We start from the raw sequence: 17,997 nt of genomic DNA, 5'->3' as shown, positions 1-17,997 counted from the left end.
TTTAATGGACGGCGTCTTATTCCTACCCTGATGCCTCTAATTGCTTTAGAAGGACACTCTGACGAAGAATCGCACCAATACCCGGGGCCCGTAGACCGCCCAAGCTTCACTCTTAGACGAGTCCAGTTTAGACCCCATCGTCCTCCATCATCTACCAAGCCACACACTGGCACTCCTTGCCGCACCAGAAGCTCTGGCATCCCAAGACACACCTCGGAAGTCTGCCGCGCGCGCAGCAGTGGTTGCAGTTGGCGTCCGAGCCGCACTTCCACGCGCGGCAGCGGCAGACGCCGGCCTCGCACTCGCTGACCTCGAACTCGGTGCAGCCGATTGTGGCGCCCTCGGCGGCGGCGCGGCGCGGGAGGCGTGGTGGAACACACGCACGCGTTTGAGGGCGCGGAGCACGTCTTGTGCGGCTTGGCCTCGGAGCACCTGATGGGCGAGCAGTCATCGTGCGTGCTGCAGCCGGCGCCCTCGGAGAGGGAGAAGTCGCATCGGCAGGCGTCGGATAGGCAGAAGCCGCGCTGGTTTGTGGCGTCGCAGGGAAGGCCGTCGCAGTGACTGTCTACGAGGCAGGTCGCGCCGGGGGCGACGGGCTTCGCGATGCACTGGGAGACGGGGGTCGCGCCCGGGGAGCCGACGAGGGCGCGACAGGCCGAGGCTTGACAGGCTTCGCAGTCGATATCGGCGCAGTCGGAGGCCTTGGAGCAGGCGTCGAGGAGTTTCTTGGGCCTATCAAAGCAGTGGCAGCCGGCCTTGGGGCCGTCCTTGACGCGGCAGTCGGGGCGCTGATCGTCAGGGCACTTGAGAGGTGAGCAGTCCTCTCTGACGGTGCAGTTGTTCCCAGGGGGTCTGTGAAGCACCTATAGTCGTCGTGGAAGTAGCAGAGATGGTGCCGGTAAGGATGTTGGTATTATTTGGATTCTCAAGGATGACGCAGTGGCAGAAGCCGTGGTAACAGGCACTGATATGGTTCTCGGGACAAGAGAGCGAGCCGCATGTAGCACTGTTGATGCAGGCCATGGTAGGCTTAGGGAAAGCGGCCGTCCCAACTTTCGTGGCCGAAGCGGACTCCCGGGAACTGACGACCATCTTGCAAGCCTCGATATCATCCTGTCTGCGACGCGCCGGGGCCTTGCCTCCAGATCCCGCCGTCTTGGCGCCGGATCCGCACCAGGACTTCTCCAAGAGAAGCTCCTTTTCGAAGCGGATGCGAAGCTTCCTCTTCTCGTGGGAGCCCTCCCTGTGCTTGGGATGGTACTGCCAGCTGAGGATACCCCAGTGTGGCGGGATCTGCGGACCACCGCCGATGGCAAATTCCATGCGGGCGGGGTAGGCCTTGACCATGATGTTCTCCGGGTTGACGCCCCAGGCGACGAACCTCTCGTACACCTGCTGGATTTGCCAGTCGTATTGTACGCGAGGCATGGCAAGGTTCCTGTAGGAGTGCGTGACGATGCCCACCCAGACGAACTCCTTCTCCTTGACGTTGAACGCGCCCTTCTTCATGAACATGTCCTCGAGCCCGGGGTTGCGCCCCGGGAATTTCTGCTCGTCCTGCTGCTTGAAGCTGCCCTTTGCGTTTCCGTGTTGGAGAAAGTCGAGGAACCCCTCTCGGAAGTACTCCACCGTCGGTCGGGGGTAATGCTGCTTCCAAAAGTCAAAGGTCGCCCTGCCGTGGGCCTCGCCGCGGGCGTGCGAGGGAATCTCCCGGATGTGGCTGGTCCAGACCGCCTCGGGCGACGCCACGACGATCGCGGAGCAACCCCAGATGGAACCGGAGCCGCCGAAGCGGGGTCGGTCGGCCACGGTACCATCGACCTCCTGGTCGAGCGTGACCAGCGCGCTGGTGGCCCAGTTCTCGTGGCTGTCGGAATGGCCGCCGTAGCCAGCCCCGCGCTCGTCACTACGTTCCGCATGCGGTCCCACCACCAGACCTCGCCTCCGACAAAATCTTCGGGGTCAATCATGATCTCCGTCGAGAGCTCCCTCTCGGCCCTGCTCGGACCATTGGTTGGTGGCAGCTGACGCTTCTGCGGCTGGCCCGAGAGGCCGGGAGGTGGATTTTTGCGGTAGTCGCCGCAGAGGCCTTCCGGGCCTCCCAGGCCACAGAGAACAAACCTCCCGCAAGTGGCTACTTCTTGCCTGGGCCGGAGACGAGCGGGTGGCCTGTTTGGCCCTGGTTGGAGATCGAAGTTGGATGGAGGAGCATCCGGGTCGGCATATCCACCCTCGCACCAGGCTTCACGATGAATAACGGTCTTCTCATAGCGCACCACGAGCTCTCTCTGGCCACTGGGGCCCCTGGGAGTGTATAGCCAGCTGAAGAGCCCGTCCCACGGGTTCGCGGCGCGGATTTCCGGTGGCGGCGTGGCTACGCCGTAGCTGTAGTCAAAGTCCGTGCCCAGGTCCATGCGAGGTTTATACCCGTATATGGTGATGTACTTCTTCTCTATCTTGACCTTATCGGAGAGAAAGTTGAGGAGCCTTCTGTTGCCACTCTTGTAGAACATCTCTCCGTTCTCGTCGGTGGGGACGAAAACGATGGTGCGGAAGAACCCAGCATCCTTGGGGTGCAGAGGCCCGCCGGCGTTCACCAGGGGCGCGGGGGCGGGATACTGCTCCTGGTGAGGGAAATCGGCGGACCCCTTCTGGAGAAAACTTTCGACGTTTTGCTTGAAGTAGTAGTCTACGTCGATACCGTTGCCGATGTTGAAGTAGTTCTCATCCTCCGGCGAGACGTCAAAGTTGGGAACCTCCCACAGGTGGCTGGCATACACGCCCTTGGGAGAGAAGACGACAACCATGACGCACCCCCAGACGGGCCCGGCGCCGGCGCCTTGCGACATGTTGATCAACGGGGTCCAAGAGGACGAGGAGTCCATACGTTCCACGCTGCCAATGTGGAGACCGGGGCCGTAGACGTTTGCGACGCGGCGCATCTTCTCCCACCAGTCGTGCTCACCCCCCGCCCACGTATCGGGCTCCGTGATGGTGTCTTTGAGGATAGCGTCTTCGCCGTAGTCCCAGCGAGCCTTGATTTCCTTGGAAGAAGCATTGGGAGCGTCCTGCTGGCAGGCGGGGCATTTATTGGGTAGGCAGGCAGCGGTGCGCTCCGGCCTCTTCGTGGTAAAGAAGGTCGTGGTGGTGCTGCGGATGCTGGTGCATACCTGCGCGGTCCGGCAGGTCGCGGTGGCGCAGCTGGTGGTGTAGCTGCTTACGCTGAGGCTCTTGATGTGCGAAACGATGCATGGCTGAGTGCAGTGAGGGGCAAGAGTGTAGGTAGCGGTGCAAGACGAGGTCGATTTTGACGTGGTGATGGACTCTTTTGGTTTATCGGGCTGAGTTTCGCCTCCTCCGCCTCCTCCTCCGCCGCCAGATGGGGAATTTGTTCCAAAACCGGTGCTCATTCCAAAGCCGAAGATGTCGCAGATAGCGTTGCCGAGGACGCTGGTGCCGAAGTCAATGCCCAGGTCAATGCCAAAGTTGATACCCAAGTCGATTCTGAAGCCGTTGAGAAAGGAGTCATCATCCTCGTCGTCTTTGTCGACGTCGTCATCTCCATCATTATCACCATCATCGTTTCTATCGTTTTCATCTTCGCCGTCGTCGCCATTCTCGCCATCGTCTTCATCGTCCTTCCCATCGCTGTCGTTTTTGTCATCCCCAGGCCCGCCATCGCCGCCACCCCCGCTATCGCCTGACTTGGTAATAGTAGCATGGGTAGCCGAGGGGCTAGTCTTCGGCGTTGTAAGCTGGGAAGATGATGTAGGGGTAGCAGAACCATTCTCGGGGGAAGGTGGCAGCCGGGGTTTCTCAGGCCACGGGTATCCGTTCGGGCTGGAAGATGGGACCGGCGGGCAGACCTCGTCGGGTACAAGACAGGACGGGTGACAAAGATCTAACGTAATAAATTTCCAGGCAGGAGATTGAGTGGTGATAGTCTTTCCGCTGACGGTTGTGGTTGCAGGGATGTCAATCGAGAGCCAGGTCACGCTGGTAATTTTATAGACTCAGCTGAAGTCGTCCTAAGAGCTTCCACAGTAACGATGCCGCCAGGAGGCACATTTACAGCGACAATAGTGCTCGTAGCCGGTGGGCTGGTGGACGAGACTTCTCTAGCTGCTGTTTGAGTGTTGGGAACAGCAACGGTCGCGGTGGTCTGAGCTGGTAGGGTGTTTGATGCGGTGGGTATGGCAGCAGAAGCAGAGGAAGCAAGTGAAACCAGAGCCGTCAGTCCTGAAAGAATGGACGAAGACAAAACTAAGGTCTGTGTGTGGACAGATGACACGGGGCTGCTCAAATGGACAGTCGTATTAGACCCATGGATATTGCCCAACGTAGTAGAAAATGAAGAGAACTGGCCTTTGCTTGTGTCATTCCACAAAAGCGTTCGTGAACTGATCTTCTCGTCTTGTATTCATATCAGGACTAGTCCAAAATGCTCCAGAAGACATACTTGTAAGGTCTAGGTGAATACAGGAGACTTGCCAGAGCTGAGTGTCACATTGGGGTAATGAAGCTCACGTGTCGAAACGGAGCTTGGGATGCTACTGACGTTGCTGCCGAGACTTGCGGTGTTGGAAGTGCCAATATGTGGAGAGTTGGGCAGCGTGGTGAGCACGGAACTCAACCCCGGACTTCCAGAGGTAGCGGGGTCGGAGATGGTAAAGACAGTGGTGTAGGTAACTGGGATAAGAGTGACATTGCCATGGGAGCAAGGACAGACGGCAGTAGATCCATTATTGAGGATGTTTGGAGTGGCGCTGGAGGCCATACAGCTGCACTCGGCGACAGACTTGAAAGCAGAGTGAGCACCTAAATTAGAGTGGTTAACTTGCTATTTTACATTCCGGAAATTACAATCAAACAGTGAAAAATGCCTACGCGAAAATCGAAAAAGAAAGAGGTGGCATAAAAGAATTGCCCATAGGACGGTGAGAGCCCCGTTATGCCGGAGGGTGCTCATCTTCACCGTTGACGCGTAGGCAGGTGTATCAGAAGAATTAAGAAATTATGTTGGCTGGAAGCAATTTAAAGAAGTGAGATCAAACCCAGAGCAAGTACGGGGTATGCAAAGTTTTTGTGTTGTCACAATTTGTTCTTTTCTTGTGGCGGAAAGAGTAAGGAAGAAGGAGAGCCAAGCTTCAGTGGCATTGGGAAGAATGCTTGCAATCACTCGAAAAGAATGGAATGATAGTTTAATAAACACACCCTTAACAACTTGGAAAGAACGCGTGAAAGTGTTTGTGATGGGGAAGGGAGAATTGTACCATTCTTTGACTACCCTGCACATGAATATATTAGGATAACACTCGGAGAGGCAAGGGATAACTATCAAGAGTAGTTATTGACAAGAATGAACATCCCTCCAAACCGAGATCTTGGCAGAACTTGGTTTCCTCGCACCAGAAGCAGAGTGCTGTCTGTATATGGACAATGCTTAGGCCATCTCTCATCTAGCTACTAATCACACTCATTAGCTCGTCTTCTCTCGTAAAGCATTGAAAAGATGAAACAAGCCTGTCGTGCTTACACCGTTTTATATAATTGCCTGCCCATGACTTTGGATCGAATCAGCCAACCTCTTGGTTGACAGTTGTGTGACGATGTGCAAACAAATGAGATTATGGGGTCTACAGTCCGGGATAGATGGTTTATGCACTATGGGAAACAGAAGATGGGCTCGCTAAATCCAGCCATTGATAAGTAAAAGAGATATGCAAGGAGCAGGTAAGTTGCATTGGCCATCATTGAACAATCGGGCAAGCCTCACATGTTGGCTTTCAGACAGTAGTTGGGCCGAGAGAGTACAAGCACAAGAAGTCCCTAAAACTCGTAAGCGGATGTGAGAGCACAATTTCCACCTTAACCCTTGAAAGGCAAGATCTCGGGTTAACCTAATATGTTGCTATTATTTGGAAGACCTAATATGCGACGGCAGGAATAGATCCTCTTGGGGTGTTTTGAGACCAAGGCCGATCATTGACATTAGTGGGAAACCTGATCCCATCAGCATTTCCGTGGACAACCATCGCGGTTAAACAGACACATTGTCTACTTCTTCTTGTCGCCACCTCAGATTCTGCTTCTGCCCCGAGTATCTTTGACGACGTCGAAACCAGACCAATTGTCTAATTTCTCCCGGATTTCATCCGCATACTGCGGAACACCCCCTGAGAAATTGACCTGCTCAAATGCCTTGCCCGGAACCGACCCGCCCATGTACGTCGAACGTGTGGTGGGGAACAAAGTCGCATCACTGAGGGCGTTGATCCTTTGTTTCCAAGCCTTGGTAGCTTCTGCGGTGGGGTTGATGTACTTGATATGCTCCCGCTCGATCTTGCGGATGCAGTCCGCGATCCAGCGACCTTGCACCTCGACGGTCGTGGGTCCATTGCTGAGAAGAGTCGGGCCATGCGGTCCATACAGGTGGAACATATTGGGGTAGCCACTAATCGTCGTGCCGAGATATGTGTTTGCCGCCGCTTTCCACTCGTCCTGGAGGTTGGTGTTGTTGATGCTCCTCAGACCCATGTTTGTCATACCTCCAGTGGTGATATCCTAGAATCTGCAAGTCAGACAACGTGTGAAAGTAACTTTGCATGGTCAAGGCTGAGGGTTTTGCATAAGCGGAACGAGCTGTGATTGCTGGCGGAGACAGAGAACCAGGCGTCTTACAAACCCAGTGGCAATTGCAACCACATCGAACTCATAGTGAGTCCCGTCCTTCAACTCGATGCCAGTCTCGGAGAAACTCGAGATTTCATTCTTGCTTACGTCGATCACATCCACGTTGGACTTGTTGAACTGTTCGTAATAATTCTGCTCCAGGCATGGCCGCTTGACGCCAAAGAAGTGAGGCATCTTGTCAACTGTCGGCGCCAAGATGTCTCTCTTTCTAGCATCTCCGATTCGAGCGCGGACGTTCCGAGACCAGAAATCGTAGGCTTTCTTGTTTGCATCGGCGTTGGAGAGCATGTCTTTGTAGTTGCCGAGCCAGTACCTGAACCCACCGCGGTCCCATAGAGACCTATAAAATGCCTCGCGCTCCTCCGGGGTATCATCAAATGTACCTCGCTCGATCATTCCGTAAACGAATCCGCCGAAGCATTTCTCGCGGAGGTGGAATAGGCGCGGGTACCATGACTTGCCATTATTCTGCTCCTGCGGTGTAAGGGGCCGCTTGCCCATAGGCAAGGCCAAGTTCGGAGTCCTCTGGAAGACTTTCAATTCCCCGTGTTGACCAACGGCTTGTCCCCATTCTTGCGCGATCTGAACGCCAGAAGCACCAGTCCCGATGACGGCACATCGCTTGCCGCGTACGTCTACTTTTTCTTCGGGCCAAAATGAGGAGTGGTGCACAATTCCGCGGAAGCTTTCGATGCCGGGCCAATTAGGAATGTAGCGCTTTGAAGCCTGTATACGTACCGGGGTCAACTTTTGTGAACTGTAACGCTATTTTCGAGTTCGCCACTCACAAATCCAGCAGCAACGACAAAGTACTTGCTCTTGGCCAGGCGGCCGTCGGCAGTCTTGATGTGCCATTTACCTTCGTCGGGCTGGAACTGGGCGCCGACCACAACCGTCTCGAAGGAACAGTCTTTCGATATGCTCAGGACCTGTGGCATATGATGTCAGTCGTATTCTGAATGTCACGGTTAGCCCGGCACAGGAAAGTCTGCGACTTATCTCACTTTATCGACGTGGTCAAAGTACGCTCGGAGCTCCTGAAAATCGGGGTAGTTGGTCGACCAGATCCAATCCTTGAAAGCCTCGGGCCATGAAAACTCATACTCCGGAACCTCGGAGTCAACGCGCGCCCCAGGGTATCTATTCCATCTCCAAGTGCCTCCAAGATTAGTGCCGGCTTCGTAGATTATGGCTCGCAGACCCATCTCACGAAGGGTTTTGAGCATGAAGACCCCCCCTAGGATCACGTACCGAAGTTAGCATAGACCGGATGTTTGATATGAAATAGGGTTACCTACCAAATCCACCACCAACTATGAGAACATCGACGTCGAGGTTATCAGCATAAGGGCCGGTTGTTCGATGTCGCGAAGCATACTCTGTCAGGTCGGTCGCGATCTTTTTCTGTTGCTTGGACAAAGTCATGATCGTAGAGTTTAGAGTTTTTGTTCGGGTTGAGCAAATGCGATGATAAAAGGGCAAGAGAACAGAAGGCAGGAAACTCCCATGCGCCAAAATGTCTTCTTTTCAGGAGATCGAAAGAGACCGTAGCAGACTTGAAGCTTTATATAATCCAATGAACATCACATATGCGGCCCCTCCTTGTTTCGTATGCGACGATACTTTGTGACATCAGACGATGGACGCCATTCTGTTTCGACTATTGCCCAGTGCTACACCATCTTCTCCTGCACTGGTTCTAGCTGAGCAGACATGACGTTTTGCAGCGGAAAAAACCCCGAGCCCCAAGGATGCAGCAGTCGCGGTCAGATCGACATGCTACAATGCTGAGCAACTTCTAACACAGGCCGCACCGAGACCCGATGACGGGGCTACGTCCGCTTCGTTGCCATGTGTAATGGTTAATCCCATATCAACCGTTGAAGCTCGATATGCGGTGAGGGTCAGGTCATGCTCTAGAATAGCACCGACCTTCCCTCTTGGTCCAAGAAAATAATTTTACAAAACCAATAGTTCCGCGGATCCGCAAGTTTATCGCATACGGGATGCAACGGGAATGCGGTGGTCGCGCATGCCACATCAGCAACATTGCGGATCCGCAACTGTCGTGCCACCTCAACCCCCCCCTGAAGGGAACCAAATTCGCGTATTGCGGTTCATGGAGAAACCCCATAGGCAGCTCAGCTAATTGACTTCGGGACAATTATATCTATGTAATGACTGCTGAGGTTCCCGCCGGTTACGAAGTTGTCTTCCAGGTTCGCTTTTCCTAGCTTCGTAGCCAAGCCGCGCTAAATAGAGCTGGGCATGCATATTCAACCGGAGTAAGACAAGAAATAGACAGCTGTCGCAAGGCTACAGGCATCACATACCAGGCCTAAATGCGCGCTGTTTCTTCTAGATCTATCATGGGGCATCTCATGTGCTAGAGAGCATATAAATACCGCATATGTGTGGGCACATATATTAGGCCTATAAGAACACACCTACACCAGGATCCCAAAAGTTAGTGTTTTACTTGTCAACGAGATATAGAGACTGATTGGCAGGTAACTGTACTTATAATTAGGTGGAAAAGAGCCAAATCTAAGTACTAGCAATGAATCCTCCTACCTTATTCTCAATTACTAGGTTAGAGTGTGCCAGCTGCTCTAGCCATTCTAAAGGTATTGCCTCCCAAGCAGCCTAAATACCTACTTGTAGCAGTGTAGAAATAAAGTCATATTCACAGCTAGTACTAGTACTTAATTTAGTACTAGAAAGAACTATAAAAGAAAGGACTATTACTAGACCTCTGAGGCGGGGTAATTCACTGCATTAACCTTTGGGTCGGCCATAAAATGAGGAGTGTCTGCTCCGAACTTTTATTCCTCTAAGATTCAACTCCTTTGGCTTCAGCTTTCGTCTCATCATCGGCTTACCATCCTCCGCTGCAACACCGCTATCTGGAGACCACAATACATTCAACCAACCATGCCCTTTTCAGCACAAACTGGGGACGAGATCAAGAGCATAGTAGAAAATGCAGTAGCGACAGACTCCAACCCAGTTCCTGGCGCGACTGTGGTCGTTGTCGACCGTACCGGCGCCGAGCAATTTGCTTACTCTGCAGGGAAAAGAGGAATATCTTCCGGAGAGCCCATGACCCTGGACAATGTATTTTGGGTTGCCTCATGCACCAAGATGATAGTCGGTGTTGCGTGCATGCAGTTGGTCGAGAGGGGACTGCTTAAGTTGGATGATTCGCAACAGCTCGAGAAATTATGCCCAGAACTGGCCGATATCAAAGTCCTTGGCGCGGAAGGGAAACTCGTCGATAAGGTGCGGGGAATCACTTTACGCATGTTACTGACGCATACGGCTGGGTTCGGATACACTTTATTCAATACAAGACTCCGTGATTGGAGTCTTCCAGCCGGGGTTGACGAGTTCTCGGGAAGCATTCGAGACATGGTCCAACCTCTCCTATTTCAACCAGGGGAAGGGTGGGAATACGGGGTAAGTTGCAACCGCGCAGGTACATTTACGGAAACATGTCCAATCCAAGCATAGGTTAATCTTGACTGGGCCGGCATCGCCCTTGAACGAGTCACAAACACTAGTCTCAACGATTACATACAGACCAACATTTGTCAGCCATTGGGACTTCAAAATGTCAACATGTTTCCAACACCCTCAATGAAGGCACAGCTAGCCTACATGCACCATAGACGACCGGACGGCGAGATTGTTGCCCGAGACCACCTTCTTCATCGCCCGCTCATTGTTCAGTCGGAAGAAGAAATCCGTCAGTGCTTCAACAGCGGCGGCGCCGGCATCTTTGCGAAACCACAGGAATATGGCCGTGAGCGTGTCCCCGCACCCGCTGTTTTGCCATACTGACGCGATAGCTCCGCAGGTATACTGTCAGTGTTCTTGAACGATGGAACTTGCCCTATAACCAAAGCGCAGATATTAAAGAAGGAGACGGTGGACGAGATGTTTACGAACCAGATATCCAAGTTTCCCAACTTCTCCAGGCAAGGCCTTCGGGATGCCAAGCCGGAGTTGACCAACAATCTCCCCGAGCTCTACACGATTCCCGGAAACCCGCCTCAAGGTTGGGGACTGACGTTTATGATCACCGGCGGAACAACCGGACGGTCCGATGGTACGGCTTGGTGGGCGGGACTGCCAAACCTCTTCTGGTGGTGCGATAGAGAAAACGGAGTGGCTGGCATTGTGTGTTCTCAGATTCTTCCATTCGGGGACCCTGCCGTGTTCGGATTATGGTCCGAAGTCGAAGCCGCGGTCTACAGAGGACTCGGGATTTCGGACAAGATAGCGTAACGCTTGGCTCAAAGTATGGCCAGGTTATGCGATGATTGGACATTCGCCCATAAACCTTAAAATCCTCGATACGTACCATATGATTTTAGGTATGAGATCGTTTACTACTTTTTCATCTGCTCAATGCGATTCATTGTGACTCGACTGCCAAGGTTTCTAGAATAAAAGCAAAGATACGAAGAAGGACTTAAGGCACTCGGTTGATCCCTGTCTAAATCAATATCTGGCCAGTGAAGCTCGAGGACGACCTGTCATGCTTCATCTTAACTCAATAAGATTTAGTCTGATGAGCTTCGACTAAGATCCACCACCCCAGGAACCGATCGGCGGGGACAAATCACATGCACCCCTCTTGCTGGGAGGAGGACGCGGGGTCGACAAGCACTTCCTCGTAACAATGCCGTTGGATGGCGGGAACTGCGGCAACTCACAATGGAACTAGCGGGGGGGGGTTGGCACAAGAGCCACTCTGTGAGCAAATCTCACTGTTTCGATCTCAACTTGACTAAACTCCTCTCCGCCATATCGCTGCTTTCAACGTCCACGGGCCGAATGCGACGACCATAGGCAGACGCAATGAGAAGGCAGAACAGCAGCTGTGACCAGTGCCGCAAGGGCAAAAGGGCCTGCGATGCTGGTGCACTCAAGGACATTCAGCTATGCCTGAACGCTGATTTACAATATCAGATTGGTAAATCACCCAAACGCTGCCTGATCATACAACGATGAGGCTCGGCTAACACTTGACGATAGATTGGCAAGACTCAACCGTGTCATGTTCTAATTGTACGAAGACTCGAAAGACCTGCACGTTCAACTGGGTTCGGTCGCAGCAAGTCCAGATCCATGAAAGGCGGCAAGCTTTTGAGAATACTGGTTTACCTGATCGCAAACGGTTCAAGTCGGACGATGAGACGGAATCGCCTCCAGCAGGGGAGCTAGGTGAACCCCATATGGGGGGGTTTCAACCGACCGCTCCCAGCAGTACTCTCAGCTACTTGGATGCCGAGTTACCTGCCATTCCCAACTTCCCGGCGGCGATGGACTCTCAACCATCTCCGAACTTCTTTTCTTCGTCTCCTAGTGACCTGTCATTCGATAGCTCGTCGTTGATATTCCCGTCCTCTTCGGCATCAGTCCGCAGCTTTTCAGATGTACTTGACCTGGATCAGACCGAGAGTTCTTCTTCCAACAGCAACTCGATATCGGGCCTCAGTCCAGCTGCTACCTTGGACATAGTGAAGAAGACACGAAAACGGTCTTGGCGCCCGCAAAGGTTTCCCACCTCTGCGTACTCCGGAGTATCCGACTTTTCGCCTACGCAAAGAATGATCGCCCGAACAAACAACGGCTTCATGACGGATAACCTCATGCGGCTTTACCATGACGTTATGGAAGGCGCGCTATCATGCTGGTTAACAGAGCAAAACTGTCCTTACCTGCCCCTGGCCAAGGCCGCGAAACCCCCGAGTTTGACAGACACTCCGTCACATGCGTTCACCTCAGCGCCAACGAACCTACCAAACAGGATTTTCAAACGCGTCGTCAAGCTCGACAAGTCTCTCGGGTCCCTTGGGATTAAACCGTTGAGCAGTTTGGAGGATAAAAAGGCCACAAAGGCGCTTCACCTCGCGATCATGGCCTTCACCGCACAGTGGGCACAGGGAAGCCAGAGGAGCCAAGAGCGATACCAACAGGGAAAAATGTTCGGCGAAGACCTCATTTCGAGTGATTTTGGGGAAGAGTTTGACACGACGCTTCAGGTGTCGTTCTGGCATCAGGCCAGGAGATGCTTGGACGACTGTGCCGGGATCGGCTCATTCAAGGTTGCTCTGGCGGAATTGATTTTCGGCCTCACCCAGAAGCATACCAAAGAGCCGGAATGGGACGAATACGAACTTGATCAGTCCATGCCGGGCCAGAGCGAGGAGATGGGGGGCGAGGGGTCTTTCACAGCAAGCAGGGTCCAGAGGGTTTTGGACGAAGACGGGTACTCAATCTACCTCGAACGCGCCGCCAGAAGGCTCCATGTCCTCAAATATCAATGCGAAAGTTTCGAGAGGAAACAGAAGAAATCCAAAGAGAAGCAGCAGGCCGGAGAGGATGAAAACACGGAAGAGAAAGCGACCATGAAAATGGTCTACTGGATGGCCATTATGTTCGACACACTCTCGGCCGCCATCGCGGAGAGGCCTCCCACGGTATCGGACGAAGACAGCAAAGAGAACGGCATGCAACTAGCCGTGGCGGGCACACACGAATACTTCTCTTCGATATCGGACGATGAACGGTGGAACGACCGGAACATCATCAAGAGAGATCCGAATTTGGCCCCGTTACGATTGCCCTGCTCCGAAGAAGCCATCTCGAAGGAGCTCATCGACGCGGCACCCGTCAAGGTTCTTTTGTTCCGGAAGATCACGCGGATGCAGAGCCTCTCGTCTCGAGGGGCGAATCAGAGCGCGGTCGAGGATGCCATCCAAGAAGGCCTGGCGGTCTATCGCTACTGGGACGTGACTTACTTGCCAATATTCCAGGACTGTCTTCAGAACCACAACACGCTGCCGCCAAAGATCCAGAGCTGGTACGTGCCTCTCCTCGGACACTGGCTGCTCGCCGTGATGATAATGGCGGACTGCATCAAACTCCTGGACGAACAGCATCAGAGCTCGCCCCTGCGAGCCGAGGAGCGCGCCGAGACCGGGGCGATTGACCACCTCCGGCGGACGGGCATGTGGGCGGTCTCTGACCTCGCAAGGGCTTCGACGCCGCGGGACGACGACATCGGGAGGTTGACGAGCTATCACCCGGCGGTGAACGAGGGCGCCTTGCTGACCGAGCCTTGGACGATGGTCTTGATCAGATCCTTTGCGACGGCCGGCAAGTCGTTTCTCGATGACGCGGCCGAGGCCGGCAACGCGGGCCTTTCCGAGTACAGCTCGCGCCTGGAGATGCTCGGCAGATGCGAAGACTGTGTCAAGGCCCTGTGGTACCTGGGTCGGAAGTCGAGCATTTCCCGGCAGGTTGCGGGGATTTTGAGGGCCGGGTTGGACGCCGAGCGGTCCAAAGTATTCAATCTCGAAGGAGGCGCTGCGGTATATGATCCGTTGGCAACATTCAGCTCAGTCGTTGGCTTCTGACCGAAGGTGGGGAGGATCGGATTTCGGAAACGGAGATATAAAGAAGAAGAATTGCCTTGAAAAGGTTGTGAGACTCGGAAGCAATGATCTGAAGTGGTTCCCGTGATTGTCAGGAAATTTGTCCCGTGAGGTTGTCGTAGCATCATCGACCAACCCTGAAGATTCAACATCGACATCTGTAGGAGAAAATACCACAAAGTCGTATCTTGCCCACGGCAGAGGGTACTTGTCAAAGAAGGCAAGCAGTCCTCAACTCAACCATATATATAGACCGAACGGTTCTGGGTTGTAATGTATTGGACGTCTTATGGTTGAGTGTGTGATCGCAGAGAAATGAGAACGAATCTGTCAAGCATCTCGATAGACGGACATCATGATGTATACCAGAGGCTTTTCTCGCTTTTTACTGCGGGAAAACCACGGTTGGCGCCACAATAAAGTCTTGGATAGATAAGACAAGCGTATGATTCCAATAGCTCTCTAAGAAAAGGGTCTGAGTGGGACCCGTGGAGCTTCTCTAATATATTCTCAGCCCATGGGGAAGAAGTCCTAGGCAATATTTCTGGGCTTCGGCAGCTCTGTTTGAGCCACTTGGATAGGGCTATAAGCACAGTCAGGGCCATAATTAGCCAATAGATTCTCGAGATGGGACATTTTGTTTTGGAGGGTTGTTTTTGTTGTGATTATTGAGGTGAAGAACAGACGGCGATATAGCCACAGCAACAGGCACTGGGTATAGTAACTAGGGGAGTCATCCCCGAAAGCTCTAGGGGGTTCGGTATCTTAGTGGAGTTCCTCCAGGTGGTTATTTTCCTCAAGGGCGGTCTGCATATACGGTGACCGGGCGTTAATATAGGTCGAGTGCGCGGCCCTGTGTCAGCCTTACATAGTGAGACGAGATCGTCCGCTACGCGCGTTTCAGCAGCGCCGACAGGCATGTTACCTATGTTCGGCACTCTCTAAAAGCAACGCCTGCCCGGTTAGTGGTACGAAGGCCGTAGACATGCCCCAAGTCCCTTTTCTCGGCGGTATACTGGGTACCTTTCGAGCGGCGTGTGCTGATTATCTAACCGGTACACGCTGTAAACCCTCCAGGGGCTGTTTTCTCACGCTCGCCAATGTGCTGTCGGTGACTTCCGGCCGGTTTCGGTGGAGCCCGTACGTCGGCAAGACTGGCCGGCCAGGTTATTCCGCCGAGCACGGACGTCGGGCGGGGTGGGCCAAGGAAAGTATCGGTGGCCTTGGCGGTGGCGGCCGGGACGGTTCCGGGGAGGGCACATGGAGGCTAGGCGGAGCTGGCGGAGTGGGTCGAGGGTGCTAGGGAGAAGATGGCATGAAGGAGCTGATCATGTCATATCTGCTATCCGTCACGGAGAGCGGGGATATGGATGGTGTTCCCATTCACGGAGGAGCAAGACACGGTGACGGGTGTCTGGGAGATAAGGCTATACAGGCAAAAGTTTGGGGGGGGGGGGGGGGTGGCAGAAACAAAGATGCGAGTGGGCTGACTTTTGGGAATTTGAACCGCGTAAATGCGCTATGTACAGTAGACTGAACGGAGATGCTCCGCTCACGAAAGCGCGCAGGCGCTGTCTCACATCAAGCCTCGGCTCTGGCAGAGGAAAATTCTGCCACATGCCGTCCTCGTGATGAGCCCATCCTCCCCACGCTCGTCCCTCCTGTCTCGCACCGGAATCTGCTGGCGGCCGTCAATCACCGTGGTTGCTAGGTCTCTTCGTCCAGAGGGATGATGTCTGCTCCGTGCGGCTCAGTGTAGCGCGTCCGAGATACCTACATCAACCGGTGCGACGTTCGTGTTGCACTCCTAGGGGAGCTATTTGTCCCAGCGGGACAGGGGCTCGTTTCGTCTGCGATCATTCCATGCGCCCTTAGCATCATCTCATAATGGCGTGATCTTTGGTCCCTTTTCATATAATCGTTTTATTGTCCGTCCACGTCCGCAGCCCCGGAGGCGGCGGTGTGCGACCGCCCACACAGGCTCCATTAGGCCGTAGGATGAGTCTTAAGTGTATCGTCTCAACTTCAAGGCGGCGGATTCAAATGCTGTTGATTGTTCTCGTGCCGGCGCGCAGTTTCCGCGTTTTCATGCCGGTAATGTTGGGGTATCGTCGTTGGTGTCATAGCGTCGTACGTTTGCTGTTTGCTGTTTATCGCTTGTTGCTGAGGATGAAGGCCGGTCACTCGGACAGGGCACACTCAAATGGCGAGCCTTGATTACAAAAAGGTATATTCATGACAGCCCGCAGCACCACAGATGCAATATATGTTGGCATGGTGTGCCCAAGTATGTGGTAATGTGCTAGGCGTCGGCAAACCGAGGGCCTTCGATATAAACACCAAATGGGGGTATAAGAAATAGCCGACAATATAAAGACGGGCGCGAGAAGGTGGCCCTAGGTGGTCTTCTGCTTGGGGACGCCCTTGAACTTGCGAGTGATGGCAATGCCAGCGACGCCGGCGACCATCAGGGCTTCGACGCTCAAGAGGCCGACCCAGATGATGTTCAGAATCTGCTCCTCGTAGCCGCTGCCAATGTACATAGTCATCTTGTCATGGAGCATAGGGTAGGCGCCGGAGACGAAGAGGAAGACTTGGGTGAAGTAGAACGTGTACCAGTATGGGCTAGAGGAGGGGAAGAGCGAGAGACCACGTTAGTACAAACTGAAGAGGATGGGAAAAGAGCCGGCCGAGGCACCGGTCTTATACAACGGGGGCACGGGCACGGGCTTGCGCTTTGTTCTCGGTTGGGTGAAATTTGCAGTGTTTCCAGCCGTCCAAGGCTTGCGTGGATCTGGCCCCAAAAATAAGAAGAGCAAATTGCCGGGGTCCCACTAAACGCTGGGCGCATGGGAGAACCATGGGCGCTAAGAGAGTGGCCGGTCGAAGGCTACGCACTTGCGCTTTAGGACGGGGACTGATGTAATGCGGGTTGAAACGGTGGGCGCCGGGGTTTGAATGCAGAGGGAAGCAAGGAAACGACGGTGAAGGGAAGGGGGATGGAAGGGTGGGATATGGGATGGGATGGTTGGACACGATGTCGATCAATTGGGGGGGCGGTTCAGACGAGGTTTGATTGTTTAGATGACGCCTCGAGTGCTCCAAGCAAAGGGATCCGTGGGGCGAATGGGGGAAAAGCTAGGGAGAGGAAAGGAAAGGAAAGGAAAGGAAAGGACAATAAAGACACAGAATAAGAAGAAAAAAAGAAAACTCACCGGGTCTGGTCCGTCAAGCGCGTCCACTGAATGCGTCGGCGGTCGTCCTCGCCAACCTGGGATGCCTGAACCGCGACAATGATTCCGGAGAAGCAAAAGGTGACAAGGAACATCATGCGCTGGAAGAGGGTAACATGACTGTTAAAGTCAAGCAGGGTCTGGACAAGGGCGAGCATGGTGAAGGAAGCTTGTTTGGGGGATGAGTGGCGGCGGGGATCGTGGTATGTTGGCGTCAGCGGTGAGACATAAGAAGAGGCGAAGAGGCAAAAAAGGATCCTTGGACACGTATTCTAGGGTGGGAAAAATGCTTGAGCTGAATGCGCCTTGGTTGCAGAACTGGGCAGACAGGTTGCAGTACCGGTAGTGGTGTGTTGGGTGGGAAGGGGAGCGGATAGGCGCAGTAGTTGCGGTGTGACGGCGTCGAAGAACTGCAGGCGTGACAAGGCCACGAGGACAAGACTGAAAGGGACGGACGGGGGGGCTGGGGACTAGGCGTCTTTCTCGGGGTTGATGGCTGAAGTTGGTGTTTGTTGGTATTGGTGTTGGTATATGAGGCGGGCAGAGCTGAGATGGTGCGGGTTAGAGATTGAATTGCGGTTACACAACCGTTTCGGCGTCAGGAACAAAGATGCTTGGTGGGA

At 53.8% G+C, this 17,997-nt stretch overlaps 5 protein-coding genes across 5 annotated transcripts; 2 read left to right on the top strand and 3 right to left on the bottom strand.

Annotated features, from left to right (window-relative positions):
• Nucleotides 1–151: 151 nt before the first annotated feature.
• Nucleotides 152–4,777, bottom strand: GLRG_09750 (uncharacterized protein; the record flags this gene model as incomplete). The annotated part of the gene is made up of 5 exons (XM_008100435.1): nt 152–305; nt 385–863; nt 937–1,860; nt 1,911–3,700; nt 4,528–4,777. 5 exons carry the CDS (start codon nt 4,775–4,777, stop codon nt 152–154), a joined length of 3,597 nt encoding a protein of 1,198 aa, XP_008098626.1.
• A 1,301-nt stretch (nt 4,778–6,078) lies between these two features.
• On the bottom strand, nt 6,079–8,118 carry GLRG_09749 (HK97 family phage prohead protease; the record flags this gene model as incomplete). Its single annotated transcript, XM_008100434.1, has 5 exons — nt 6,079–6,564; nt 6,682–7,419; nt 7,482–7,622; nt 7,698–7,930; nt 7,992–8,118. The coding sequence occupies 5 exons, from the start codon at nt 8,116–8,118 to the stop codon at nt 6,079–6,081; spliced, it is 1,725 nt and encodes a 574-aa protein (XP_008098625.1).
• Nucleotides 8,119–9,627: 1,509 nt separating this feature from the next.
• Nucleotides 9,628–10,983, top strand: GLRG_09748 (beta-lactamase; the record flags this gene model as incomplete). The annotated part of the gene is made up of 3 exons (XM_008100433.1): nt 9,628–10,152; nt 10,207–10,498; nt 10,553–10,983. The coding sequence occupies 3 exons, from the start codon at nt 9,628–9,630 to the stop codon at nt 10,981–10,983; spliced, it is 1,248 nt and encodes a 415-aa protein (XP_008098624.1).
• Nucleotides 10,984–12,311: 1,328 nt separating this feature from the next.
• GLRG_09747 (C6 zinc finger domain-containing protein) lies at nt 12,312–14,123 on the top strand (the record flags this gene model as incomplete). The annotated part of the gene is made up of 1 exon (XM_008100432.1): nt 12,312–14,123. One exon carries the CDS (start codon nt 12,312–12,314, stop codon nt 14,121–14,123), a length of 1,812 nt encoding a protein of 603 aa, XP_008098623.1.
• A 2,414-nt stretch (nt 14,124–16,537) lies between these two features.
• Nucleotides 16,538–17,532, bottom strand: GLRG_09746 (uncharacterized protein; the record flags this gene model as incomplete). Its single annotated transcript, XM_008100431.1, has 2 exons — nt 16,538–16,766; nt 17,357–17,532. 2 exons carry the CDS (start codon nt 17,530–17,532, stop codon nt 16,538–16,540), a joined length of 405 nt encoding a protein of 134 aa, XP_008098622.1.
• Between the last annotated feature and the right edge of the window lie 465 nt (nt 17,533–17,997).

Source organism: Colletotrichum graminicola, assembly GCF_000149035.1.
Source record: "Colletotrichum graminicola M1.001 genomic scaffold supercont1.52, whole genome shotgun sequence".
NCBI classification, from domain to species: domain Eukaryota; kingdom Fungi; phylum Ascomycota; class Sordariomycetes; order Glomerellales; family Glomerellaceae; genus Colletotrichum; species Colletotrichum graminicola.
Note: the sequence above shows the minus strand (reverse complement) of the source record. Positions and strands in the feature narration are given on the sequence as shown.